This window comes from Giraffa tippelskirchi, chromosome 7, assembly GCF_054371585.1.
Source record: "Giraffa tippelskirchi isolate mGirTip1 chromosome 7, T2T-mGirTip1v1.2.pri, whole genome shotgun sequence".
NCBI lineage: Eukaryota > Metazoa > Chordata > Mammalia > Artiodactyla > Giraffidae > Giraffa > Giraffa tippelskirchi.
Genome location: NC_137281.1, coordinates 147,942,998 through 147,970,835, shown reverse-complemented (window position 1 = coordinate 147,970,835; position 27,838 = coordinate 147,942,998). Strand labels below are relative to the sequence as shown.

Below are 27,838 nucleotides of genomic sequence, written 5' to 3'. Positions count from 1 at the left end.
AAATTAGGCAGGCACATGCTGTGAGCTTGAAGCAAAGGGAGCAGCAGGAAATGTGGTCATCCTCTCAGTAAGCTGACTTCTCTCAAGAGTCTGCGACGGCACACGGCTCGGCATCAGTTCTAAGTAAGTGGCTGCACTGTATCCACGGTGAGCCTGGCTGACTCACGACCGACTCAGCCAAGCACTTAACCCAGCCCCTGTTCGTACGAGAGCAGTCCAGGGGCCCACGTCACTGAAACCCACCCACAAGGCCCTTTACCAGGTGGACTCGAATATGTATAAGCCAAGTTACAAACTCTGGCTACCTTTAATTGAAAGGCTCTTTTTTTGGTATCATTTAAGCTGGATTTAAATGATCCTGTAAATAACTGTCTCTTTTTAATGGTGTACAGTCCAAGATCTTCATGGATTCCAGCAGACCACCTCTCCTCTTCCCAGTGGCCACGCCTCACCACAACGCTCCTGAAAGTGAGGGACTCTTGCTGTGCTAGACCACACACTCTTTAGGGCTTTATGGGGATTGGCTGGGATAAGAAGTAGGAAATACACTCCCTCCTCCTAAGCCTAGGGTTTCCTCTCAAGCTGAACAAAAGGAGAGCAGAGAAGTAGGGAGCAAGGGTTACAGGTGAAAAGATGCCTCTGTGCAGGTCAGGTTGCAATTATTTGGATTTGCCTTAAAGCATGGGAAGAGGTCCAGGGCTGGATGGACAATGCAGAGGAAGAAGGGGGTAACAGGTTGAACCAGGGGTGTTTTCCAAAGCTGTGTCTTTAACCACCATAGTTATGCACTGGCGACCGTGATTGATGAGAAGGGACTTGGGATCCCTGTTGCTATGGTTTTCTGAAATAGCCTCCTCTCCCAGGAGAACACCCAGCCTTCCTCCTCTTTCCTTCCTGGTGGACGGCTGAGGACTAGGAGAGGAAGACCCGGGCTCTGGAATGTGCCTGGGCCTCTGGGGGGCTGAACTGGCTGTGTGAAGGAGAAAGGGCTTTTACAGCCAGCAGTTAAGATCTCCCAGATGAGGAGTAAAAAGAGCCGAGTGGCTTCAGCAGACTGAGGGTGTGACAGTCTGGGATCCCAGAAGTTTCATCATGACTGCCAGGGCTGCGAGGTGTCTTGATGACTGGTTTGGGGCTCCCCTCAACTTCCGGTCAGGTTCCCCCCACCCCCCGACCCTGGGAGCTGCCGTGGCTGACACGTGGGTGGGGCAGCTGCAGCCCCAGCTCCCAGAGGGAAGAAGACAAGGCTTTACAGGCTGCGGTCTCTGCCCAGCCCACACAGCCGAGCTGGGGGGAGACTTTATTCTTTTCAAGGAAAAAGAACAGGAATGAGACGAAGTGTAAAAGGGAAAGGCGGGGGGCAATACTGATACGAGAAGAACAACAAAGTCCAGTACAACACGGCAGCCGACACCATCACCAAGCCCCAGGCCAAGCACACTCGATCTCTCCTCTCATCAGACTTGGAAGAAGGGAAACTTGGGACTCTGGTGCACCAAGATGGGGTGGGGGTGGGGGTCAATACTGACAGACTTGCAGCTAGCACCTCGCCAGCGCTGCCTGGTCGGGGTCAGACCTCCTGTCCCGCCCCACGCACCCCTCTTTCAGAGCACCTCCCTGCCCTTCCCTGGTTTCTCAGTGGGGCGAGGGAGGTGGGGAGTTCAGCACAGCGGGGCTCTGGCACTCAGAGCACAGTCTATAGGCTAGGCCCCCAGCTCACACCTTCCTTGTGCTTCGAGGCCAGAGGGTGGGCCTGGGGGAACCCAACAAAGTTAAGCTGAAAACCACCAAGGCACTGACTCAGGCACACAGGCCTCTGGGCCCGCTCCTGGTCAGAATGAGACCGGGTCCCTGGGCCAGGAAGTCAAGTCCAAGTTGGAAGCGGCAGTGGGTGGGGGGATGGTGTGAGCTGACCCAGGGCCAGAAACCAGACATGGCCACACTCGGGCAGCTCAGAACCCTGGCCCTAGGCTTCGTCGTGGCATCTAGGGGTGGGAGGTGTGGCTCTCCGTACCTGGCCATGCTCAGGAAGGATGGGGTGGCTGCTGAGAGTGGCCAGGGGATGGCAACTCTGCTGAGGCCACGGGAGGGAGAGGAGCAGCAGGTGTGAGTGGGTGGGACACGGCTAGAGACCCAGGTTCCCAGGGTTCTGACCCGGCAGCCAGCACAGAGCACGGGCAGCCCGGCCTTGGGGGGCAGTCAACTATCCCGCCATGCTGTCCCACCTTCCATCACACAGCTTTCTCTGACCTCTCCTGACCCCTCCCCAGCCAGGAGCCCTGACCCCTAGGGACAGAGGAGCCCACACTGAGTGCTGGGAGGCAGCCCTGAGTCCGGAGGAGCCGGGCCTTGTCCCTCATGGGAAGTGAGATGAGGTGATGCTGACGATGGTGATTAAGGCCCCAAGTCCCTGCCCCCTGCCTCCCCAGAAACTCTGCAGCCAGGCCGGCCCCCACAGAGCAGAGCCTGTGTAAACACGCCCAGGAGGGGAGGAGGGCTTGCTACATATGTGTGAAATGTGTTAAAAAATAAATTAAAAAGCACCGCTGTATCCCGTGGGTGTCCACAGGCCCGAGGTCTCAGCGAGGAAGGGGGAGGGAGTGCTAGGGGCTTCTTGGTGGGGGTGTCAGCTCCCTCCCCGGCAGACAGCAGCTGGGGCTGGGGCAGCATTCTACTTCCTTCTCCCCAAGGGGCTCGGGAAGGAGCCGGGGGACCAGAGCACCCCGCTGGGTTCCCATGCCAGGAGCAGCTCTCCCCCTGACGTCTCCCTGACCCCAGCGACCCCTCATGTCTCACCCTCAAGCCCTGTGGTCCACCTGCTGGGTGGACATCACAAGGCACCTACCTCCACACCCACAAAAGGCCCCGTTTTTAGCCTCATGCCTCCCAAATGGATCCATCTCTGCCCCAGGTGAAGGTGTGAACGTGGGGGCCCACCACCCCCACCTCCTGAAAACTAGGATGGGACAGGAGGCTGAGTTGGGGCTCACAGTGGCCCCCAGACTGCTCTGGCCGTGATGTAGCCCAGCAGGCAGCTTAGGCACCTTGCCAAGGGCCCACTGAGCCAGGAGGAACCCAAGGGAGTGAGCAGCCGGCTTCTCTGCCTGGCCTGACTCTGGGCCAAGAGCTGCTGGTCTGAAGAGCTGCCAGCCTGGTGCCTTCCCTGGCAGGCACCCGTGTCAGTAGACACATCCTGTCTCCGTCTCTCCCTTTCTTGGCTCCTCAGGCCTCATCCATCTCCCCAGCAGACTGAGAATGGCACTGTTTCTATTTTCACTCCACCCCCTCTCCCCTGGTGGCTCAGACAGTAAAGCGTCTGCCTACAAGGCAGGAGACCAGGGTTCAATCCCTGGGTTGGGAAGATCTCCTGGAGAAGGATAACAGCAACCCACTCCAGTACTCTTGTCTGGAAAATCCCATGGACGGAGGAGCCTAGTAGGCTACAGTCCATGGGGTCGCAAAGAGTCGGACACAACTGAGCAACTTCACTTTTCACTTTCCATCCCCTCTGGTGCCACAGCCACCACGGGGAGTTCCCGGCGTGTGTCTCACTTTTCACTTTCCACCCCCTCTGGTGCCACAGCCACCACGGGGAGTTCCCGGCGTGTGTCTGGTCTGTGGGGAGAGTTGAGTAGGAAGGAGGCAGCTGCCCATCTGGGAGCAGCCGCTGTGGCGAGGACGCTGCCCTGGTCCAGCCTGCTCTGGGACGCCTACAACTTCCATCCTTTCCATCTCCACGCCATCTCAGTGCATCCATCTCCCCAGCCCAAGCCCTTGCTACTTCAGAGATTCCAGACTGTCATTCTTTTTCATGTTGGGCTTTTAGATTTTCTAAGTTGCTTGCCAACATTTAAAAATCTGCATATTTCATGTAAAAATTCAGAGTTCTGCAATGAAAAATCATCTGGCCATCTGGTATGCAGGGCCTGCCTTTCGACTCACCGAGCAGCAGCGGCTGAGGCTCACCTTCCTTAGTCGGCCACAGTCCCCACGCAGCCCTGCAGCCCTCCTTTCAATCAGCTGCTCAGCCCTGGGGGCATCTGAGTTCACAACTCTGGGCTCTGTGGTCTTTCCTCTTTCAGGCTCTCAGTCCCTAGGCAACCTTACTGACAGTTGCCTCTAAGTATTAAGAAACCTTAATAGTCATCTCCTCCAATTATCCTTCCGTAACCTAAATCCTGTCTACAGCTTTCTAGATGACAAGCAACCATCTAATCTTTGCTTGAATACCTCCAGCAATGGGGAACTCACTACTCTCCAAGGCCGCCTGGTTCTAAACTCTCCCTCACCTTCTTCTCTCACTTACACTCCCCAGTTCTTGGGCTCTGCCTCTCCCCAGTGGCCACCCTGCACCCTTTGCCTTCCACCTCTGCTGTTGCTTGAGCCTCCAGAACCTTCCTCCAGTTCCGCCAATCTCTCTCCACAACCTCTGCCTTGCCCGCCAGGCAGACAGTGCAGACTCCAGCAGCTCAGGCTCTTCCCTAACGGGCCGCCTCATGCCCCAGGCCCGATCATCACTGGGCCCTCCACACCTAACCCAGGCTGCTGAACAGGGGAGCTTGGCCTGGTCTTCATTTTCCCAGCGGGGGCTGAGGTAACAGGAAGGGGGAGCAGTCCCTGGGGGCCTCCCGACCCAGGCCTGAGGGTCCCACCCTGTCCTCAGCCTTGGTTCCTGGACCCACCAAGTCTGTTCGGTTCCCCACAGTCATGCCGAGCCCAGTGCCTCTCTGGGCCCTCGGCCAAGCCCAGCCCCTTTGCAGGGAGGCCCCAGCTGCAGCAACAGGCAGAGCTGGGCTGAGCGAGGAGGCCAGGGAGGGGTCTGGGAACTCTTTCCCCCAGCGGCTCTCTCCTGGGCTCTTGTCCAGCGCATCCCAGCACTGGGCCCTGCCACTGGGCAGTGTCCGCCCACACAGCATTGTCCGTGGGGCTCCAAGGGCACCAGGGCCCTCCTGGGCCACACACTCTGGCTCTTGGGGTACACGGGGCCTATGCTAAGCTCCTGATGTCGGCCACGCAGACCTTTCTCGGGTGCTTCCTACCCTGCTTTCCTTTCCCTGGGTCAAGACGCTGCCAGGGCAGACAGGACTGGAGAAATATCGCTCCCTTGTCCCGCCACGGCCCGAGCAGGGCTGGGAGGTTTCCCACGGGGAGGATGGACCCAAACCCCAGACACACGGGCAGGGGTACCAGCCAGAGCTGGCAACCCCTCCTTACCCGGCCCCGTGACACTTAGAATATTCTAAGCACTGGCCTTCCGGCCACTGGCCAGATCCACTAGTTTTGAAGTTTTTTTGCCCAATAGTTTAAATTTCAGGTTATCAAGTTAAAACCTCAGAATTCAACTCTTCACTGCCTCTTGGTCCACAGTTAAGAGGGCCTGGCCCAGCGGAGGGACAGCAGCTTGGGAGGCTGAGCTGGGACATGCTCGCCCCGTCATCAGCCCCATGTTCCTCAGGAGCGAGGATGGTCTGGCTGGAGGATGCTGGTCCTCCCCCTACCGAAGTGGGTGAGGCAGGGGGTGCTGCCACCTGCCTCATACCCGGATCTGGTACCCATTGAGGTCTGGCATGGCTTTGGGCTCTGAAGGCTTCTTCTCACCGGAAGGCCTGCAGGGAGGAGAGAACAGAGGAGGGGGAAGGGGTGAGCGGCCCCTCCAGGAGGTGGGAAAGCAGGGAGCCAGGGGTGGCTGCCCCCCACTGGCTCCCGCCTCCCCATTCTCCAAGGTGTCCCAACTGTAGCAGGAAGGGTCCCCGTGGAAGTGCGTTTCTGGAAACCCCCGACCCGCCATGCAGGCCTGAGTGTGGGCCCCGCAGTCTCTCACGGGCTACTGCTCTTCACTGAGGTCAGTGACTCTGGCAAGAGTACTGGAGTGGGCAGCCATCTCCTCCTCCAGAGGATCTTCCCCACCCAGGGATCAAACCCGGGTCTCCTGCACTGCAGGCAGACGCTTTACCATCTGAGCCACCAGGGAAGCCCATATAATCTGGAGGTGTCTCCAGAATGACCTTTAAAGCAAGAGCCAGACTGACACGCAGGAAACAAATCTGATGAGGCCGCCAGGTGTTTTATCAGAATGTTTCTGCCGTCTGGTCACAGGCAAAACCCACGGACTCTTGTGGGGGCAAAGATTACACTCGAAGCCATCCGCTGGCTGCCACCTGAGGTTAAACCTTTTCCAGGAATCTTCCTGGAAGAGCTCACTGTTGGCTGGGCACCCCCCCCCACCCGGCCTTCTACCCTCCCTCCCCCAGAGCCCATCCTGCAGCTCTGCAGTTGTGGCCTCGGACCTCCCCGCGTGGGCCTCATGCTGGGCACCAGGGTGCCCACACAGGGTAACCAGGGGGCCAGGGATGTCCTTCTCCCTGGAGAAACGGGACTTCATTGTGGCTGCATCAACATACAAACCCACCCTCCCAGGTTCCCTCCAGTGGGGGCGACGAAGAGAAGGGTGGGAATGTGAAGAGCTTGGGGGGAGATCAGAGGGAGGGGAAGATGAGCAGAAAGGATGAAGCCTTGTTCTGCACCTCCCCACCCCTCTCCGCCAGGCAAGGGGAAACCCAGGGCTCACCGCCTTTCGCTGCGGCTGTTCCTGCGGTGGGGGCTGGACTGGCCCCGCTGTGGGGAAGACACATCCTTCTTCCGGTCCTTGGTGGGAGACGGAGGGCCGGTCCCTTTGCCGATCTGGGTGAGGAGGAAGACACACAGACTCGCTCCAGGACTGCCCCAGAGTCCGTCCTGTCCTGGCAGAGCCGCAAGCCCCAAAGCTGCTCTGGGTAGAGTCCAGGAAGCCTCAAGCCCAGCTCTGCCCTGTCTCGAGGTCTTCCTGAACCTGTTTCCCAGGCACTAAAGCGGCCAGGGACTCGGGGGTTCCACAGCAGGGCAGCCCAAACCCCATGAGCCCCTGAAACAGCATGGACATGGGCGCAGTGACTGGGGAGGGTTCATGGTGGCCCCTGAGAAAAGGTGTGTTTACCCATGCCGGGCAGAGGTGCCAACTGGAGAAGCAGCCTGTGTCTGAGCTTGAGGCTGGGAGCCTACAAGACCCACAGGTGACAATGGTTATCTTGAGTTAATCAGAAGCTCAGACTAGTGGCTACATCTCTGATGAAGGGGGAAAAAGGAGGTGGGGAGAGCAAGTGAACTTAGGTGACACAGTCCCTTTGAGCTGAAGTTTCAAAACGTGAAAGGAGGGGTGCTGGCAGGGGGCGGTGGAAATAACACGGGGAGTCTTAAGCACCAAACAGATTGGGAAACACAGCACTTGAAGTTAGGTAATACTGGCTCCAGCTCTAGATCCAACCTGCTCCCCTAAAGGTGCAGTGACACTCAGGCAGCTGAGCACCCAGACTTGAACGGGGGAGGACCAGCTCAGGAGGGGAGGAGGACCCCGAAAGCAGCGGGGTCACCTGCAGCCTGCTGCTGCCCTGGGGAAGGAAGGCATCGTCACTGTCACCCCATGGTCTTGGCCTAGGGGCTGGCGGGGCAGGGCGGCTGGGACTCCTGAAAGCACCTATGACGTGCCTGGGTTCCCCATCCAGAGACTGAGCCCCAGGCCCATCTGCCGCCCACACGCTGCACGCAAGTCTCTGGGCTCCCCATACCTCAGTGTCCTCCCCTGCCCACTGCGGCCCTCCTGGGGTCCCGGGGAGCAGCAGTGGACGTGAAACTGCCACGGTCATGGCTGTGGCCCCAGGCTGCCAGGAGAGGCAGAGCACGGAGCTGCAGAGACTGGGCAAAGGGGAGGGGCCAGCAGGCCCCACGGAAGGCTCCCCCGCCACCAAGTCCAGGGGGCCCAGGGAAAGGACAAGCTTTTGCTCACTTTGAAAGGGCTCCGGGGGCAAACATCTCAGCAGCTCAGCCCACTTCTCTGGGTCCAGCAGCTCTGCCCCCCCATGACCCCTGCTCACTGAGGCTGGGCAAGAGGAAGAAGGAGCCGTCCCTCCTTGTCTCCCCACAGTCTGACCCGCTTCCCTTTTCTGACTTCCCTTCTGGGGCTGGGGGTCAAGAGTCGGGATCTCAGGGGTGATGGAAACTGCTGCCCGGCCCACACGATACCACTCCCTCCAGACAGGCCATGACTCCCCACTCTCAGCCCTGACTCACAGCCCCCTCCACCCGGATGGCAGCACCCCTGCCCGGGCCCAAACCCAGCTCCCCTGCAGCCCTCTCCGGAGCCTCCCCAGGGTTGCCCACCTGAGGTGGCTGTCTCATCAGCAATGACCTTTGAGCGAAGCCCAGAAACTTCCTACCCTCACCTCCCCGACTCCTGGCTCCACCTCCTCTTGAGAGGGTGGGGTGTGGATGGTAGGGATGGTGGGTTGGGAAGATGGGGAGGAAGGGGGGGCTTCCCTGGAACAGTGAGCCTCTAGGAAGCAGCATCTCCATCTCTGCCCTTCCACCCTCACCCCTACATTTCCATTGCCCCCCACCCCTTCCCCCCTCACCCCTGCCCTTCCCCCCTCACCCCTACATTTCCACTGCCCCCCCACCCCTTCCATCCCCACCCCTGCCCTTCCACCCTCACCCCCGCCCTTCCACCCTCACCCCTACATTTCCATTGCCCCCCTACCCCTTCTATCTCCATCCCCGCCCTTCTGCCCTCACCCCTGCCCTTCCACCCTCACTCCTACATTTCCATTGCCCCCACAACCCCTTCCATCCCCACCCCTGTCCTTCCACCCCCGCCCTTCTGCCCTCACCTCTGCCCTTCCATCTCCACCCCTGCCCTTCCAGCCCCACCCTTCCACCTCCACCCCTGCCCAGTCCCTGGATGCCCCGGGCGGGGCGGGGCGGCGCGCAGGCACCTTGAGCCGCATGTCGCGGGCGTGCCGCTCCAGCTCCTTGCGGAAGTCCTCGCGGCCCAGCTTCTCCACGTCCAGGACGGAGTGCTTCCACTCAATCTGCTCCACGCTGTGCGGGTCGTGGGACACGCACTGGCCCAGCTTCACCTTCTTCAGCACGTGCCAGCAGCGGCCGTAGGCGGCCTCGTAGTCCAGCACGAGCTCGCTGAGCGTGCGGAAGGCCGGCGGCTTGTACATCAGGTCCTCACGCCGGCTCATGCCCAGCGCCCCGTAGCGACCCCCGAAGTTCACCCCCAGCACGATGTGGCGGAAGTAGTTCCCTGAGAAGTAGGTCTTGAAGCTGATGGGGAAGCGTTCCAGGGTGGGCATGCTGTTGGTGAGGTAACTGGCCACGCCGCCAGAGCTAAGGAAACAGCTAGAAGCAGGGGCTGGACAGGGTGGCCGCACCCCACCCGGGAGAGGCTATGTGAGCCGTCCCGGACCCCAGCTCCCCAGCGCAGACCCATCTCCCCAGTGCGGACCCCAGCTCCCCAGTACAGATGATGGGTCTTGCTCATCCACATCCTGTCGTCAGGCTTGGTCCTAGCATACAGTAGGCGCTCAGTGAACTCAATCTCTATGGGTCAGGGTGCTCAGTAGTGATTGATTACCAGCTGCTGCCATGACCTCAAGCAGCGCTCACCAAGGAACAGTGAGCAGGGTACCCCGAACTGCGGGGCCTTCCAGAGTGGTGGGCTGGAGGAAGGGTGAGAGAGGCCCTCCATCCACCAGCCTGTCTGTCTCCCCTTCACCTCCCTCCTCCCCTGTATCGCACACACAGCCCTCCTCACCCCTGCCCTCCCTCTCACACGTGCTGATACACACGTGTGCATCACAGATGCACAAACAATCCTGTTCTTTTTCTCTCACCGCCCCCACCCCTCCATGCATAGATACCGTGCCCGCTGCTCTTCTGATAAAACCAAGGTTGCCAATGGCCTGGGAGGCCATCAGCTGTCCACTCCAACCTCCATGGAGGACCGTCTACACAAGCTTTTCTCTCTGGCTGTTCCTTGGGCCCTGCTGGCTCCTCCTCAGGCCTCAGGCTTGGCTGGGACCACTGACCTCCCTTCCTAAAGCAAGTCTGCTCTACTTATGTTCCCCATGGCACATCACCACAATCTGTGATTATTTTGCTTATTTCTTGGTTTACTTGCTTCCTTTTTGTCTCCCTGGCTAGAATGTAAACTTTTGAGAATGGGGACTACCTTTTCTGTCATGGGTTTTGTTTTTTTTTTGCTGTATCTCTGGGGCCCAGCACAGACATGGCACATGACAGGCACTCAAAACTCTTTTTGAACAAATGGGTAGAATGAGATAACAGGATAAAAGCTTGGCGTACAGGCCAGGTAGACACTGCATCCAGGGTCCAACGTGCACCTGGTCGTTTAACTGAATTAACAAGCTTGTGAGATGGCATTGCCACTGTGCCCTTCTGCAGAGGAGGACTCTGAGGCTCAGAGATGCTAAGGAGCTTGCTTGAGGCCACCGTGAGCAGCAGAGCTAGGATTCAGGTCCAGGTTGGCCTGACCCCACAGTCTGCGCGCCGTCACTGCGATGCTTACCAGGCCTGACTCCTTGCAAGCAAATGACTGGGGACACAGATGAGCAAGGTGCAGGCTCTGAGTGGAGTGAGGATGAGACCAGGAACAGACTTAGTACAGAGTGCACCACGTTTTCAGGAGGGAGCTGTGGCAGTTCTATGGGGACAGCAGGGAGGCATCCCATCCAGATGGGGGGCTACTCCTATTTTCCTTCTGCCTACAAGCCAGCAGGTAACCCCTGGAAGGCCTCTGGGACCATGTGATCCCATCTGGACCAGCTTCTCTGTGTGCTCATGGGGAGGGGAGCAGGGTCTCCCTCCTACAAGGGGGTGGGAACCTCCACTTTGGAGCATGATCCTGAAGGAGAAGCAAACGTGGGGTGGTGAAGGAGGCACTGGCAGTGGCCTGGAGTCCCTGGGCTGGCCTCATGCTCGTCCCAGCAGAGAACCCTTTGGACAGGGCAATAGTGGTGGGTCTCTTTGGGCAGCAAAGGACTGCCACAGTGGGATTAGCCCTCAGGGAGGAGGACTGGGGCCTCCTGCAGTCTCTTTGTACAGTTTAAGGCAGGTATGTCTATGGGGGTGGGGGGTACCCCCTCTGATCCTCCTCAGAGAAGCTGTGCTCCTGGCCTGTGAGTGTTGTCATCTTCTCCCTGGCCTGTCTGAGCAAGCGATTCCTCCCTGTTCCATTAGGCACCTGTCCCCTCACCCTGCTGGACACAGAGCCCAGTGCCTACTCCAGGAGTGGTAGATGGAATATTGAAAAGCCTTGGTAGGTATAGGGAAGAGTGTGGGGTGGGCAGAGATGAGTTAAGACTGGCCTTGAATTGGTAAAACTGAGTGATGGGCACATGGGATCCACTATGTTAATTTATGCTTATATGAGGTTAAACTTTTCTGTAATAAAACAAGGTAAGATTCAGGCAGGAACCACTTATGACAGAGAAAAGGCCGTATACCAGTCTCCTTACTTTAACTGGGGATATTGGGTGTCCCCTCTTGGGGTCTTGTCTGTCCTACCTAACTACTCTGGTGATCCAGCTATAGGTCCAGTTCTACCCTTTGGGTGGGAGAGAGACTGAGAAACCCTGCTTGCTTTTTCTTAATATGCGGTTTTACATTTAAAGATCAGGGGATGTCTATCATCTCCACAGATCCACATGTCCTGGAAATGCCAACAGTTGGGCATCCAACCTGCTTCTCCCAGACTCTTTGGTTCTTGGAAATAGCACATCAGCCTTATGAGACGATGAGCCCCGATTTGTGGTTTGGAGAACAGGGTCACTGTGTCCACTGCTCAAAAAAAAAGCTGCCCAGTAAGCCTTGGAAGTCAGAAACTGAGGTGCAAGAGACTGAGCCCCCCTCAAACTCCTTCCTTTGCAGCCAAGTGTGTGACATCTGGGAAAGGGAGCTGGGAGAGCCCTTCCAAAAGAGGAAGATGGTCCTGGGGGTGTGAGTAGCTGGCTGCCCCCTCCCAGGCCTCTCAGAGGAAGGATACATTCCCAGGATCACCGCTTCCAGGCATTTGATTGGCAGAGCCTCTTTGGTCATTTCCTTGGCCAGGTCCATCAGCCTAGGGGGAGGAAGGCAGAGTCATGAGGACAGAGGCTCCAGTCCCTTCTGGTGAAGGAACATCTGGAGGTGGACTAGATGGACAAAGACTCCCCTGCCTTCCAAGCAGCCTCAGCTTAGGCCCAGCACCTCCCCGTCACATCCTTCCTGAACCCAAGGGAGTGGGAGAAGAGACAACCACGGAAGATAAGGAGAGGCCCCATCCCCTTCCCCTTCTGTCCCTCCATTTCCTTCTTCCCTCAGAGTCCTGCTCCAAAGTCCTCTGGAGGGGAGGGTGCTCGGGGGGTGGCGTGCAGTGGTAGGCAGGTCTTTGAAAGCCACTGGGCTGGGGGCCTCCTGTAAAGATGGTGTTTGGGGAGTGCATGGGAAAGCATGCCAAAGATGCCAGAGACCTTGGCACTGATCTTGTTTCTTCTGGAGCACAGTGGACACCCCTGACCCAACTATGACTTCTCTGAAGAGGCTCTAATTGTTGTAACTGCTCCCCCATGGCTGGCCAGCTCCCTGGAGCCTGGACACGGGATCTCAGGCAGTTAGCTGCCTAGTGACTCCCCCGCCTGCTCTTGAACTTGGAATTCAGGCCACTTTAAGACAGACTATCCCTGAAGCCTGGTTCCTCCCTCCTCACCAAATGCTGCCCCCTGGGCCTGGGAATGCAGCCTGGCCACTGGCTTTGCAGGGGAGGGTGTCAGACTCCTCCATCCCATGAGGCTGGAGCTCGGCCTGCACACACAGCAGGCACAGGACAACAAGAGCAAAGCTTTGGGGTGAGGAAGGCTGCACTCCACCTGAGGGCTTAGAGAAGGGGTAATTAATTTAGTTAATAAGCCATTTAAAACATTTTTCATAAGGAAGTGATCATGGATTGATTATATGTGGAGCAAGATGTAAAATTCACATTCATTATAAAAGGACAGGGTTTTAAACCTGTAGACAGCTTTGGCCTGAACCCCCAGACCCATCTGTGGTATTCACACTCCACTCTACTCTGCCCTAAGGGTTTCCATCGGGTGAATCCAGCCAGGGGTCTACACTTGGGGGGCAGAATGGGAAGTGAGGCATGCAGTGTTCTCCCCAGTAGGGTCCCTGCCGCTCAAACACTCGGCCTTGTACCAAATGACCAGAAGCGAGTCCAGTAAGGTAACTGGGGTGATGCCAGGGAACAGAGAGAAGGGGGAGGACTCTCTCCTGTGAGGCCCACCTCTTCTAAAAGGAAGATAAGGCTCACGCCCAGACATCCACCTGGGACCATCCTCTGTCATCACCAAGGCAAACGGGTGGGCTGCCATCACCCTCTTGGCTCAGCATGGATACTGGGGTTCCCCCTCTTGGCTCAGCATGGATATTGGGGTTCCTTTTCCTTAAGGGAGCCCTGGCTGCCCATCTTGGCCAGAGTTCCCTCTTTAGGATGTCCTAAGGAGTGTCCAATGGTGGTACCTGCTTTGCTGGCGGGCTCCCCTGGGAAGAGTCCCTGCCTGCCTGATAAGCTTCCACCCACAGGTGACCGAGGGGCTCCAACCAGACCAGGCCCTGTGACCTGGTGCAGAGGGACCCATGCTCCCCACACTTACCCTGTCAGAGGTCTGCTCTTCTTAATTTCAAAGAACTGTGTCCCTGTGTGATTGTACCTGCGGGTGCTGGTTAAGGGCTCTCTGGCTTGATCTGGAAGAGGCATGTCCCTCTGCCCCCATCCAGACCCCGGGGGTCCAGCACTCCTCGGGGGTGCAGACTGGGTAAGGACCCCCCAGAGTGCTTCTGGAGGGTGCCGGGGAGGATGCTTAGGGCGTGATCGTGTGAAGGGAGAGGAGGGCACAGCATGTTGCTGGCTCCTTCCCCCACAGGGCCCCTCTCTGTCCTCGCTCATCCTCTGTTCCCAGCTTTCCTCTCCCAGGAAGGGAGCCGGGCAGTAGGCAGCCAGGTTGGCCAGGGCTGGGAGAGACGCCTGAGCCCTGGACAGCTCTCAGCAGTACTTCATGTTCCAATTGGTGAGAAACTGACGGAAGGCTGGGGTGGGATTCCTGCACGGCTCTGTTGCTGGGTGCTGCTCCCAAGCCAACCGGTCCCTCTCCAGGCCACAAGTCCCCATCTCCACCCCCACCCCCCACCCCCGACCACCCCAGCAAAGGAGGGCTGGACCCAGTTTTCAGTAACCAGCGTGACTTCTCTTCTGCTCAGGACCCATGCCTGGCCCTTAGGGGTCCTGCCATCTCGACCGAATCAGCAGCTAGGAGGGTCAGAGGGAGCCCAGGTGGGACAGCTCCAGGCAGGGCCCAGGGCTGGAGAGGCCCAGCTCAGGGACACTGGGGAATCCCGGGCTCGGGGGTGGGGGGGCGGGCAGGGCGGTCCCGAGGCTCTTCCCATGCTGGGCAGCAAAGGAAGGCGAAGAACTAGGGGATACGTCCAAGATGTGGAAGCTGTCTCCTGGAGCATGAAATCCTTTTTCTCCTCTATCTACCTGCTACCTCCCCCAAACACACACCGTTTCCCCCCAAGACACACCCCTTTTAGACCAGTTTTTAAACAGCCTCAAGAGAGCTTCCCCCCCCACCTCTGCTGGCGCTGGAGGGTCAGCAGAGGAGGTCTGGGCTGATGGACCAGGACTAGGTTTCCACCAGCAGGTCACTCAGGAGACACTGACCTCCTCACACGGAGGAGGAAGCAGGAAGGAGGGAGGCCAGAGCAAGTGTGGCATTCACCAGACAAACCAGCTCTGATACCCGGGAGGACACGCACTGTGCGCACACGACTCCGGGGGCTCAGAGATGCCCTGTGAGTGGCACCCCCTGGAGTCGTGGGGTACGGCTGCTCGGCCCAGTGCCCTCCGGCCCTGTCTGGAAACAAGCCCCAGCCGGCTCCGGACCAGCCGGACGGCGGCTGTGACTCCGAACACAGAGGATACTGCAGCTCCCTGATGTAGCGCTGCACCGCTTCCAGGCGCTCAGGGACGGGCGTGGAGGGCTGGAACGTAGGCACACTCGGTATGGGGATCTGGGCACGGAGAGAGAAAGCTCTGGTCATGGAGGGAGGCTCACCCTGGAGCTTCCAGCCCGCTGGACACCCAGATTAGCCCTCAGAGAAACCACGTTCCATGGAGGGGCTCTGTGCTCCCTCCTTCGCTGAGCTTCTCTCCACCCCCCCACCCTCCACCCTTCACTGGCCACTCCTCACCCTCCTTGCCCTTGACAGTATTTCTGATCTGGAGCTTATATTGATATTCCAATTTTATGCTTCTTTCATAATTTTAGGAAAAAACACAGGCTGACTGTTTGGAATTTTACATTTCATGAACTTCAAAGCGTCCCCAGGAATGTCAGTCTTGAAGTTAAGTTCATTTGGGTTTGGGGTTCAACTCTGGTTCAAGTGCTGGGTCAGAATCAAGTTGACCAGGTGTCCCTGTCCCCGGTGAACACACTTTGGCAAGGGGTATCACCCCACTGCACCCCCATATCACAGCACAGTGACTAGGCCTTCCTGCTTCCCTGGGAGCAAGGAGGAAGTGCGAGGGGGGCGGGGGGGATGTGGTTTGGGACAGGGCTTGCTATGGACTAGCCACTTTGGAAGCATTCCATGGAGGCAGCAGGAGCCCTGGTTCTCCTTCAACACCTGCCTGTCCTGCCAGCCCCACACCTACAACAGCACGGCTAACCAGGCATCTGGACAGTCATCCTCAGCAGAAAAGACTCTCTAGAGTTTGGCCAGATATGGGGAGGGGTGGGTGTCGTGGGGAGAGGCGAGTTGTTGGGCCCGACACCCTGAGGACTGGGAACTCCCGGCCTGGGCTGCCCAGGTGCTGGGAGTCAGGCTAGGATCTGCAGCCCCCTGGAGTTGTCCCTCGGCAACCCAGCGGTTGTCAGAAAAGCAGTCACACCCAGGTGTGCACCCCCAGACCACCCGCTGCGGCCTGGGGAGCCTGAAGGCTGGCAGTTTGGCTGCAACAAGTCAAGTGAGGCTCAGAAGCCAAGGGAAGCACCCACCAGGTCCTTGGGGTTACAGGTCGGGCTTTCCTGGGTAGAGAGGAACCAGCTTTCCAGGTCCAAGGCCCACCCCCCTGGGGTCCCCCTTGCCTCCCAATGCTGGCAGCTCTGAGGTGGCCTCGGGGCTCCTCACACGAGGCGGTGAGGCCCCACCCTGCTGCCCCTAGGCCTCGGCCTATCCCCCAGCAGGTGGGGGCTGCTGAGCACGTCGATCTGTACAGGCAGGGAAGGGCCGGTACAGCGGGAGCCCACAGGGGGCACTGGGCTGAGGGAGGTGCTCCCTCTCCCTGTGGGACGGTGCGGGCACAGCCTCTCAAATAAGGTGGCCGGGGCTCTGACATGAAGGGAAGTGAAACACCCGTGATTTCTGACGGCACCACAGCCTCTGACAGGCACCTACTTGCCCCAAAGGGCCGAGGCGCAAGGAAGAAAATCCTGCCCAGGAGACGACTCTGCGTGAACTTCCTCCCTGTCCCTCTGGCCCTCTCCTTCCGGTCTGGGCAGTCCCCAGCCGCTGACACCTCGGTCTGGAAGCAGCTACTTCCCCTTTCACAGCCCCCTAGTTCAGTTCAGTTCAGTCACTCAGTCGTGTCCGGCTCTTTCCAACCCCATGGACTGCAGCACGCCAGGCCTCCCTGTCCATCACCAACTCCCAGAGCTTACTCAAACTCATGTCCATTGAGTCGGTGATGCCATCCAGCCATCTCATCCTCTGTCGTCCCCTTCTCCTCCTGCCTTCGATCTTTCCCAGCATCAGGGTCTTTTCAGATGACTCAGTTCTTTGCATCAAGTGGCCAAAGTACTGGAGTTTCAGCTTCAGAATCAGTCCTTTCAGTGAATATTCAGGACTGATTTCCTTTAGGAAGGACAGGTTGGATCTCCTTGCAGTCCAAGGGACTCTCAAGGGTTTTCTCCAACACCACAGTTCAAAAGCATCAATTCTTCGGTGCTCAGCTTTCTTTATAGCCCAACTTTCACATCCATATATGACCACTTGAGAAACCATAGTCTTGACTAGATGGACCTTTGTTGGCAAAGTAATGCCACTGCTGCCCGAACTGTGGCCACCACTTAAAATCAACAGGGGGATAACCACCCAGACGGGGAGCACTCCATCTTCCTGCCCGGCCACCCTGTACAAGACAGGCTCCAGAACTCTCTGAGGGCCTGGCTGGCCTCCCTGGCTCAAGGATGTGGGGTGGGAGAGGAATCAGAGGAATGACCACACCATTTACTGTAAACAGCATGGCACCTGGCTTTTTCAGGTGGAAGGTCCTAGGCAAGTCATTTCCACTTCCCGTGAAGGCATCTAGTAACTTCTAGGAGCTTGGGGTAGAGACTGTAAGTACACCCTCTCCCAGGACATTTCAAACAAGGAGGGCTCTGCAGTCCAAGAATCCTTTGAGCAAGCTTGTACAAGACAGCCCTGGGCCAGGGCTGGGTGGTATCCATGAAGGCATCACCTGCCATCTAGACACAGGACCCAGGAACTGGAGGGTCTGTAAGAACTAAAGGGCTCCAGAAAAAGTGTAAAAAGACCCTGGATTCACGAGTAGGGCCTTAAAGGACATCACCACTGTGGCATAGCTGGAGGGAGCTGTCTCACAGCTGACACATTAACTCATGTCAACCAACGGACCAGCATCTTTCTTCTGAATGTTCAAACAAAACAAACAGGCAAAAGCCTGTATATCCAAATAACCAGACCTACTGAAAGGCTGGCAATCCCTCAACCCCCACCCCAAACCAGGAGCCCAGAAATGCTCCCTTGCTGCAGAGCAGTGGGGTTAAGTGGGGTACAGTGGAGGTAAGTGATATTGGCCCAGATCCATCCAGGAAAGACTCCTCCTCTGCTACCAAGGCTAAGGGTTACCTTTGCTCCAGGAAACCCCTGAAATCCTGAGTTCTATTAAGGCGTCCTCCCTGGTGGAGTCCACCTCAGTTTAGAACAGAAAGGAGGCCTGGGGGAGGTCGGGCAGCATGCAGCTGAGCGTGTGGACAAGAAGAAAGAAACCCTAGAGGCTGACAGACCTGGACCTAGAACCAGCCCATCACTGTCTAAATCCCAGCCCCGCCGTTTACTGTCTGGCAGCAAGACCCTTACCATCTCTATGCCTTGGACACCTCACCTGTAAAGTGGGAACCAAAACAGAAGCAACCTCAGAGCACAGATAAGACACTGCATGGCCAGGTCGTAGGACAGGGACTGGCACATAGCAGAGACTTGGGCTCTGCCCACTGTTGCTGTTATTCTTGTGTGTGACAAAGACACTGGTCGGCCCACGAGGATGCCAGCAATGCTGCCTTTTTGAGGGGAGATGTCCAGATTCACCTTCTGCAGGAGCTCAGGGTCTAGAGCCGCAGTCAGAAGAACTTGGGCAGCTGGGTCTGGCTGCCTGGCCACTGAGCTTTTAAAAAGGTGGTGGCAGGGGACTTCCCTGGGGGTCCAGTGGTTAAGAATCCACCTACCGATGCAGGGGATGTGGATTTGATCCCTGCTCCAGGAACTAAGATCCCACATGCCGTGGGGCACCTAAGCCCATGTGCTACAACTACTGAAGCCCCTGAGTGCTTCAGAGCCCATGTTCTGAAACAAGAGAAGCCACTGCAATGAGAAGCCCATGCATGGTAACAGAGAGTAGCCCCCACGGGCCACAACTAGGGAAAAGCCATGTGCCTCAACGAAGACCCAGCACAGCCAAAAATAAATAATAAATAATAATTAAAAAAACAAAAAAAACTAGAGGCAGCTTGAAACATCAAGGAGACAGTCTTACAAAGGAACACAAACGGCTCCTGGATCTGCGATCCTTTTAGGAACTGTCGCCTGTTAACACACTGGTATCACCCTTTGAGAGGACATCTCCCCAAAGTGCCCGTGGGGTGGTCTGCTGGGCCCTCATCTCCAGGCTCTATTTGCTGAGTACATATTATAGCTCACCCACTTCACAGACTTTACTTCATCAATTCCTCCCAGTGACCCCTCGGAAGTGGATATTGCACTTATGCCCATTTTATAGCTGAGGAAACTGAGGCACAAGGAGGTTGCGTCCCTTGCTGGAGACCCAGGATTTGCACACAGTGGATGCGATGTTTTATCACACTACATCGCAGGGACCCCAGACTCAGCCACCTGCAGGGGCCGCACAGGTGACATAAACAGGGAAGGCAGACCGAGAGAGCAGGTGGGGGTCTCCGGCCACCTGGGGGAGGGGAACCAGCCCTCAGCCCCGGCTGCCTGCTGCCATGTGGTGGTCACAGAGTCTCTGCTCTCAGATCTTCTCACTTTCTGAAAAGATGCCAAAAATCTGGATTCTGACGTGAAATCTCCCCATTTTGAATTTTGGCTCGTCTGGTCTTTTTAAACCATTATGCTGTCCCCCAAACTCTTGGCAGACTTCCCAGGTGGCGCTAGTGGTAAAGAACCTGCTTACCGATGCAGGAGACATAAGAGATGCAGGTTTGACCCCTTGGTTGGGAAGATCCCCTGGAGGAGGGTGTGGCAGCCCACTCCAGTATTCTTGCCTGGAGAATGCCATGGACAGAGGAGCCTGGAGGACTACCGTCCAGAGGGTCACAAAGAGTTGGATACGACTGAAGTGGCTTAACACAAACTCCTGGTCCCACTACGCTGTAACCTCTGCTGCCTGTGTGTTAGCTCCAAGGGCATCGCCACTCAGGAGGTGGGGGGTGGGGCAGCCCAGTGCTGGGTCCATGCTGCTGGCACTCTGGGATCGGACCCTGATGCCTCTTAGACGTCTCCACTCTGCCCAGACTCTGGGGCCAAGACTCCTGCTCTGGGCTAAGGTGGAGGAGAAGAAACCCCACACACTTTTCCTGTGGTTTGAGGAGGGGAATTTGGCTTGGGTCATACCTGAATGATCTAGTGGTTTCCCCTACTTTCTTCAATCTAAGTCTGAATTTGGCAATAAGGAGTTCATGATCTGAGTCATAGTCAGCTCCCGGTCTTGCTTTTGCTGACTGTATAGAGCTTCTCCAGATGACACCACCCTTCTGGCAGAAAGCAAAGAAGAACTAAAGAGCCTCTTGATGAAAGTGAAAGAGGAGAGTGAAAAAGTTGGCTTAAAGCTCTACATTCAGAAAACTAAGATCATGGCATCTGGTCCCATCACTTCATGGCAAATAGATGGGGAAACAATGGAAACAGTGAGAGACTTTATTTTCTTGGGCTCCAAAATCACTGCAGATAGTGACTGCAGCCATGAAATTAAGATGTTTGCTCCTTGGAAGAAAAGCTATGACCAACCTACACAGCATATTAAAAAGCAGAGACAGTACTTTGTCAACAAAGGTCTGTCTACTCAAGGCTATGGCTTTTCCAGTAGTCATGTATGGATGTGAGAGTTGGACTATCAAGAAAGCTGAGCACCAAAGAATTGATGCTTTTGAACTGTGGTGTTGGAGAAGACTCTTGAGAGTCCCTTGGACTGCAAGGAGATCCAACCAGTCCATCGTAAAGGAAATCAGTCCTGAATATTCATTGGAAGGACTGATGCTGAAGCTGAAACTCCAATACTTTGGCCACCTAATGTGAAGAACCGACTCACTGGAAAAGACCCTGATGCTGGGAGGAGAAGGGGACGACAGAGCATGAGATGGTTGGATGGCATCACCGACTCAATGGGCATGAGTTTGAGTAGGCTCTGGGAGTTGGTGACGGACAGGGAAGCCTGGTGTGCTGCAGTCCATGGGGTCACAAAGAGCTGGACACGACTGAGAGATTGAACTGAACTGACTGAGAAGTGGGAGTTTCAATTCTCCCAATCCTCTCACAAATCCCTTCAGGACTACCACTCTCATGTCAGTCATGACACTCCCCACAGACAATAGTGTTATTCCCTCATCAGTTTCTTTTCTTTGCGTGGAGGTTGAAGATGACAAAATGACATTACAAGACCAGTTGCTAATGAGCTCATCAATTTTGTTTTTAGTCCCTTGAAGTGGTGACAGAGGACCATTCACACTCTCCCAGAGCCTGATTTAGACATCAGCAGGATGGCTAGAGAGCCATCTGCTAATCCCTGACTTGCTCTTGTGAGAGAAGTGTGTGGCTCTGGCTTCACTGGGACAAATGTTGAGTGAGACCTAGCTGCCCCTCCTGAAGAAGGGCATGAACAGAGGGAATGAACACCCAGTAATCAGTACTAGCCTGAGGCATTACAGTTTCTTAAATGCTTTAACACAGGGATTCCCAGGTGGTTTGGTGGTTAAGACTCTCCACTCGCAGTGCAAGGGGCCTGGGTTTGATGCCTGGTCAGGGAACTAGATCCCACACGCAGCAATTCAGAGTTTGCATAACACACTAAAAAGATCCTGCATGTGCAACTGAGACCTGGAACAAATTAAAAAAAATTTTTAAAAATGCTTTAACACATTTTGTCTCATTTAACTTCACTATAATCAACGCCACTCTCAACCTCAGATGAGAGAACTGTGGCTCAAACAGGGGTCTGCTTGAGTTTATAACTAGGCGGGTGATTGGAACAGATGTCCATATCTTCTGATGCCATACTTCCTTTTCCAGGAATTTATCTCAAGGAAATAATCAGAGCTGCTGCTACTGCTAAGTCACTTCAGTCGAGTCTGACGCTGTGCGACCCCACAGACAGCAGCCCACCAGGCTCCTCTGTCCCTGGGATTCTCCAGGCGAGAATACTGGAGTGGGGTGCCATTTCCTTCTCCAATAATCAGAAGTGGGTCCCCAAATTTATGTTGTAGAATGGGCACCACAGTGTTCATTTTAAGAAAAAAATTATTGGAAACAATGGCCAACCACAGGGAATTAGTTAATTCTGAATTAGCTCAGAAGGTGATTATGTAGCCATTCAAAATCAAATCACATTCAATTTCCCTTGAAAATATAAGGCAGTAGCTCAACTCTCAACCTGGGGGTTGTCTGAATTCAGCTTGTCCCAGAAGATAGTCTCTGATGGTTCTACCAATAACATAGTAAAAAGAGAACAAAACAGGCCACCTGTTTCCATGTCTAATCCACCTTAACTGCCACTCTCTCTGGTCCTTTCCTTCTCACCTGGGCAAGTAAGCATAAGCGTGGGGCTCCGACCTCTGTCCAATTGACTTTTCTTAGGGAATTTCAGGTCTCTGCATTTGAGAGAGTATTTCCTTAGTCTTGAACCATAACTTTGGGGGAAAAAAATCAGGCGTGTTTTTCCACCAAGTACTATAGGGCACAGAAAGTCTCAAATACTCTTTCATTCAGCAAATGCTTACAAGTGCCGGTTCTGTGCCAGGCACACAGGAGGCCTTGGGAAGACAAAGATGAATGAGACAGCCTTGGCCCTCATGGTGACACAACTGAAGGCCCGCCGTCGTGAAAAATGACTGCACTTTGTTTTTGCCATGCACAGAAAAATGCCTGAACTTTGCCCCTCTCCACAGGCCCTCTTCTAACTGCCCTGGAACCTCACGTCCTACTGAGCAGAGGCCCTGGAACTGGAAGATCTGTGGGGGGAGAGACCCAGCCCTGCCACTTACTGGCTGTGGAGCCGTGAGCTCCTACTTGAGTTTTCAGCTTCCTTGTGTGTAAAAATGGGTGCTCAAACTGCACTTCATGCACAAGGCTCTTGGAGAATTCAGCAAAACACATGGAAATATTTACTCAACATCTAAAACCCTGGACCCTCCTCTGTCATTCATTCTCTCTCTGCCCACTCTTCTCTGGCTTAGCAAATAAGATGTCAAGCCACCTTAGTGTTATTAAGTTTATCTGCTGCTTTGCCCACAACACATGGTCATTTTTAAGAGATGGAGGAGGGCATTCCTAGAAACAGGGCATGTGGACCTCACAGAAAAGCCTCCCTGGCGATTGAGTAAAAGTTCTTCTGGACAGGCTCAACCTATCTGTAATTTTAACATTTTACCATGCCAGTAACTCTCTACCCCAACAGGGAAAGTGTCACTTTGCTCTGGAAGCCCCCAAGTCACTAAAACCTTAGATCTCCTCCCCAGTAAGGCCCACACAAACCCCTCACCTTGGGCAGGTCCGTGGCTCCACGGATCCGCTGAGCCACCTTCTCTCCATCGGGGTGGATCTTGGCCACGTGTTTCCACATCCTTTCCCAGGTGGGCTCGTCCACAGGCAGCCCACCCCGGTTAACAAAGAAGGGGACGCCTCCATCTCTTAGGTCCTCTTCCCCTTCTTCTTCTGGCTCATCATCTCTCTGGGCCGAGGCTCCTTCGCTGGTCTCCATACGCCGGACCCCAGAGGGGACAGCCGCGGCGGTGGGGGCAGCGCCGGTACTGCCGCCCCCGACAACCTTCTTCCCCGCTGGCATCCCCAAATCCTTGACGGGTGGGTGGGAGGACGTAGCAGCAGGCAGGGGTAAAGAAGAAAAAAAAAAAGGTGGCTCACAGGAGGCCTCCTACACACCAGCTGCGGAGATAACGCATGGCCAAATAGAGCGCAGGGCACCTTTAAGAAACCAGGGCGTGGCTCCGTATAATAAAACACTACTTGAAGGGGGGAGAAAAAAAATCAGTGCCTCAAAATGAAGTGCTGGGAAGAGGGGATTGGTTGTCCCGGGTGAGCCTTAGAAGCCTGGTTCTTTTTGAAAAAAGGGATGTAAAGAATACATCTCAACTTGGCAGCTTTCACCAAAGCACCCTCCTTTGAGACCGAGAACAATACCGGACAGCAGTCTGGGCTGCCCGAGGAGAAAAGCCGGAGGGAAACTGAGGCCAGGCAGCTCAGATCTGCGGCCACCAAAGGGTCGAGGCACGAGTGCTCACGCCGACCGGGCGCACCAGGTCCCAGTTTTTTGAAGAGCAACAAATTCCTCTACAAAATACCGCACGCTCACATCTGCGCGCGCTCCGAGGTGGGGGGGCCGAGGAGACTCCAGGCCGGGAGTCGGCTCCGAGGTCGCGACCTCCCGGATCGGAGGGCGGTGATGGGGCGCGATTTCTCGGACGCGACGAGTCTGGGAGCCGAGACTCACAGCTGGCAGGGGCGCGGGGAGGGGGCGCGCGCCGACGCGCACATTCCACGCCCGCCGCCAACTCCCCGCACAAAGTGGGCTTTGTCTCAGTCTCCTGTCCCCTCGTACCCTCGCCCCGGGCAGGAGCAGTGGAGCCCACCGGGAAGGGCGCGGCGGGGAGGCGAAGCGGGGAGCGCCCAGGCCCCGCCGGTCCCCAGCCCGGCGCGTCTCAGCGGGCGGATGCCGGGCACCCGGTGCCGCGCTGCGCCAGCCGAGCCATCGCGGGGCGCGGGTTCCGCTCCCGGGCCCGGGGCTCAGCTGGGAACGCTCGGGCTGTGCGTAGGGTCACCGAGCGGCGGGCTGCGGCCACTGAGTCGCCGCCCTGGACCGGCTGCAGCATGGGCGGTGGCGCGGCCGCGACGGGCAAAGGATGCTCCGCGGCTGTTAGCTTGGCCTCCCGCGGCACCCCCCGCCTCCCCCGGCTAAGGGCTGGAGGCAGGACCGCGGGGCGGAGAGAGCAAGCCTGGAGGCTCGCGCAGCCACGGCCGCGGAGGAAGCCGGGGCCGAGGGGCAAAGCCTAGGAGAAGGGGGGCTGCGCTAGTCCCCCGAGAGCAGCCCGCCGCGCGCACGGGCGCGCGGCCCCGCGCAGGTTTCGGCTCCGGCGAAGCTTAGGCCAACCGAGCGGCCGGCCGTGGGATCCCCGGCCGGCCTGCCGCCCACCCGGCTCGACTCTGGCCCGCGCCGCGCATGCGCTCCGTCCCCCCCTTAAAGGGCCAGCGCGTTCCCGCCGGGGCCTCCGCCTCCCGCAGCCATTCTTCAACCCCAAGTCATCACCCGGACGCCTGTGGGCGTGCTTTCCCCTCTTATCCCCCTCTGGGAACCGCAAAGCCGGAGCAGAGCTCCTGGAGGGTGGGGCGTGGGATGTGTTCGCAGCGTGCCAAAGCAAGCGCAAACTCCACGGAGATTCCGGGCTCGGAAGACTACCCAACAGGGTACTTCCTAGGGAGACTGCCTGACTGGGGCGCTCAGGGTCTAGAAACTCGACTATGGCCTGGAAGTCCAGGGTTCTAGACCGGATTCAGTGGTCTGTTTTCCCGTGGGGACGTCCAACAGATCACTGCCCTCTGTGGACCTCGGTTTTCCCCATCTGTCAGCCGAGGTCTTCCCACTGGGTGAGCAGAGACCTCCCAGCGCGCGTGTTCCTTAAAGGAGGCTATCAAAAGGTCAGGATCACGACCTCTGCAAGTGAAGGCTTAAAAACCCATCCGCTTCTACCCCGTGACCTGCACCAGCGAGAGTGAGGTGCGCCGGCTTCGCCCCTTGTGGGTCTCCCTGGACTCGGCTCTGGGAACCCTGGCTCACACGACAGGGTTGGGGGCGGGCGGTGCTGCGCCCGGGTCTTAGGACAGTGACCCATGGGAGGCGATGGCTAGGGAGGGTCAGCCGGCCCAGAAAAAAGGCGAAAGTACGGGTTACTGTTGTGTGCGGGGCTGGGTGGGAAGCGGCAGGACTGTGGAGACCCAAGACACCCTCCCTCCTCCTAACCCTTCCACCAAGTGGTGGCACGAACCAGAAGCAAAATCAAAGAACTTGACTAAAATACTAAAATGAGACAGCTGGGCTGAGGGCACATGCTTTGAGACTCCTCCCCTTGCCCCTCCACCAGCAGTTAGTGTGAAAAAGTAAATGCAGCTTTCTGGAGCCCCCGTCCCCGGCAGGCGGATTCAGCTTCCGTAGGCTGTGATTGCTGCCTGTTGCTTCTTAACAGGCAGGGGCTGGGGCTGGGACAGAAAAGGCCTTGGAGAATCCCGAGGTACTCAGTGGTTTAACATCTGTTGCTCCTGGTGTCTGAATCCCGGGGCCCCTAGATCCAGGAGCAACCTCTTGCTGCCTCCAGTGTCAGAAACCAGGGGTGATCAGAAATGGGAAGGGTCAGTGGACTTCAAGAAACCTAGTTAAAGGACTTGTCTGGTGGTCCAGTGGATAAGACCCTTCCCTTCCGATACAGGGGACATGGTTCAATCCCTGGTCAGGAAATTAAGATCCCACATGCCATATGTTGCTGCCAAAAAAATAAATAATAAAGGCTAGTTAAGAGGGGATGCTTTTAAGATCTTGAGGCAAGAAGTATTGAAGGTGGGAGAAGAAAGGAACAACAGAGGATGAGATGGTTGGATGGCATCACCGACTCAATGGACATGAGTTTGAGTAAACTCCGGGAGTTGGTGATGGACAGGGAGGCCTCGTGTGCTGCAGTCCATGGGGTCGCAAAGAGTTGGACACGACTGAGTGACTGAACTGAACTGAACTGAGACAAGAAGACTCCAAGCTGGTAGATATCACCAGGGACCAATAATTGCAACCTATTCCTTGTTTAGGCAGGGAAACCTAGCTTCAGAGAATCGTTTCCTCAAGTTCACACAGCTAATAATTTGAACTGAATTCTTGCTTCTCCAGACACTTAGCTTTCATCAGGCATTTTGTCTCTTGTGCTAAGTGGTTGTGGTTGTTTTAAAGTAGATGTGCAAGTTCTTTACCACTTCTCTCAGAAGATGGAGTCTAATTCCCTTCTCATTAATGTGGGCTGGACGTAGTGACAGGCTTTTCATGGATAGAAGGTGGTGGAAGTGATGGGATGACCCCTGAAGCTTAGATCATTAAAAGGAGACATTTCCTCTGTCTCTTTCCTTAAAGGAGGCTGTCTCCTACTCTCTGAGGACGCCCACCCTGGGAACTGAGCCACCATGTTGTGAGGAAGCACAGGCCGCACGGTGGAGGCGACATGAGGTGACTTAGCCGATATTTCAGCTCAGCTCAGCTTGGTTCTCAGGCAACAGCCAGCCTCAACCACCAGACAGGTGGTGAACTGAGCCGATTCTGGCCACAGCCTTTGAGTCTTCCAACCACGGTCCCAGATGTGGAGCAGAGACAAGCCAACCTCACTGTGCCCCGACTGAATTTCTCTCCCACAAAAACTGGGAGATAAGAAGTGATCATTGGTGTTTTAAGCCAGTAAGTTTTGAGATACTTTATTATATTGAGATTTTATTATTTATTACATCGAGATTTATTATTGAGATATTTTATTATTATACAGCATTAAGTAACAAATACTGGAGAAGGAAATGGCAACCCACTCCAGTACTCTTGCCTGGAGAATCCCAGGGACGGCGGAGCCTGGTGGTCTGCCGTCTATGGGGTCGCACAGAGTCGGACACGACTGAAGCGACTTAGCAGCAAGTAACAAATACTGTGGGTTTCCTGAAATGATAAATAGTAAAATAGATTGGGGGTATTTATTTAAACAGTAATACCTATTGAGCACCTTCTATGTGCCTGACTCTGTACTAGGGACTGGGGATACAGTGGTGAATAAGAGGGACATGGTCTTTGTCCTGGCAGGCCTGTGGTCTACCTGTGGAGGAGATGTTTAAGCGCGATTCCAGTAGAGTGCTTTGCTAGATGCTTTAATACACGGTACAGGAATGCTTACCCCAGACAACTTTCTGGTCAGATGGGTTGTTGGGGAAAAAAGAAATGAGTTGGCCACAGGCCAGCATGGTCTTGGCCAGAGACTTTACTGTAGTGTATTCTTAGAAGTTGTGAGCAATGGGTGTCAGGTAAGGAGGGTGGGGCATGCAAGTAAGTTAGAAAATGGAAACTGGAAAAGGATGTATCTAACTCTCTCTCATTTTAGCTGAAAGCCCAGAAAGGACTAGTGTCTTGCCTGGTGTCACACAGTTTGTGAACTGGGCCCAGATAATGTGCCTTGCCTCAAATCCTCACATGGTTCCCCTACACCAATGCCCAGAGACCAATACCACTAAACAACACTTGAGTAACTCATTATTTGGCTCAAAGCTCTAGGAACATTGTCTGTCTTCACAAAAATGCTGGAAGAGGTTAGGACGAGTTAATTCCCATTTTACAGATGAAGAAAGGATGCACAGC

General features: G+C 55.9%; 1 protein-coding gene across 1 annotated transcript; it reads right to left on the bottom strand.

Moving 5' to 3' along the window:
- Nucleotides 1–1,248: 1,248 nt before the first annotated feature.
- Nucleotides 1,249–24,640, bottom strand: VASH1 (vasohibin 1). The gene is made up of 7 exons (XM_081509376.1): nt 22,943–24,640; nt 14,855–14,943; nt 13,527–13,583; nt 11,882–11,956; nt 8,805–9,186; nt 6,569–6,681; nt 1,249–5,606 (listed from the first exon to the last, which is right to left on the bottom strand). The coding sequence occupies exons 1-7, from the start codon at nt 23,243–23,245 to the stop codon at nt 5,534–5,536; spliced, it is 1,092 nt and encodes a 363-aa protein (XP_081365502.1). The 5' UTR covers nt 23,246–24,640; the 3' UTR covers nt 1,249–5,533.
- Nucleotides 24,641–27,838: the final 3,198 nt, after the last annotated feature.

Bases quoted from the DNA above. Each gene is read 5' to 3' on its own strand.
- VASH1 (XM_081509376.1), bottom strand. From the start codon at position 23,245: ATGCCAGCGGGGAAGAAGGTTGTCGGGGGCGGCAGTACCGGCGCTGCC. The intron at 14,944-22,942 runs GTGAGGGGTTTG...CTCCGTGCCCAG, and splicing joins GAGCCACGGACCTGCCCAAG to ATCCCCATACCGAGTGTGCC. The intron at 6,682-8,804 runs GTGCCTGCGCGC...CTCCTCACCCAG, and splicing joins CCCGCGACATGCGGCTCAAG to ATCGGCAAAGGGACCGGCCC.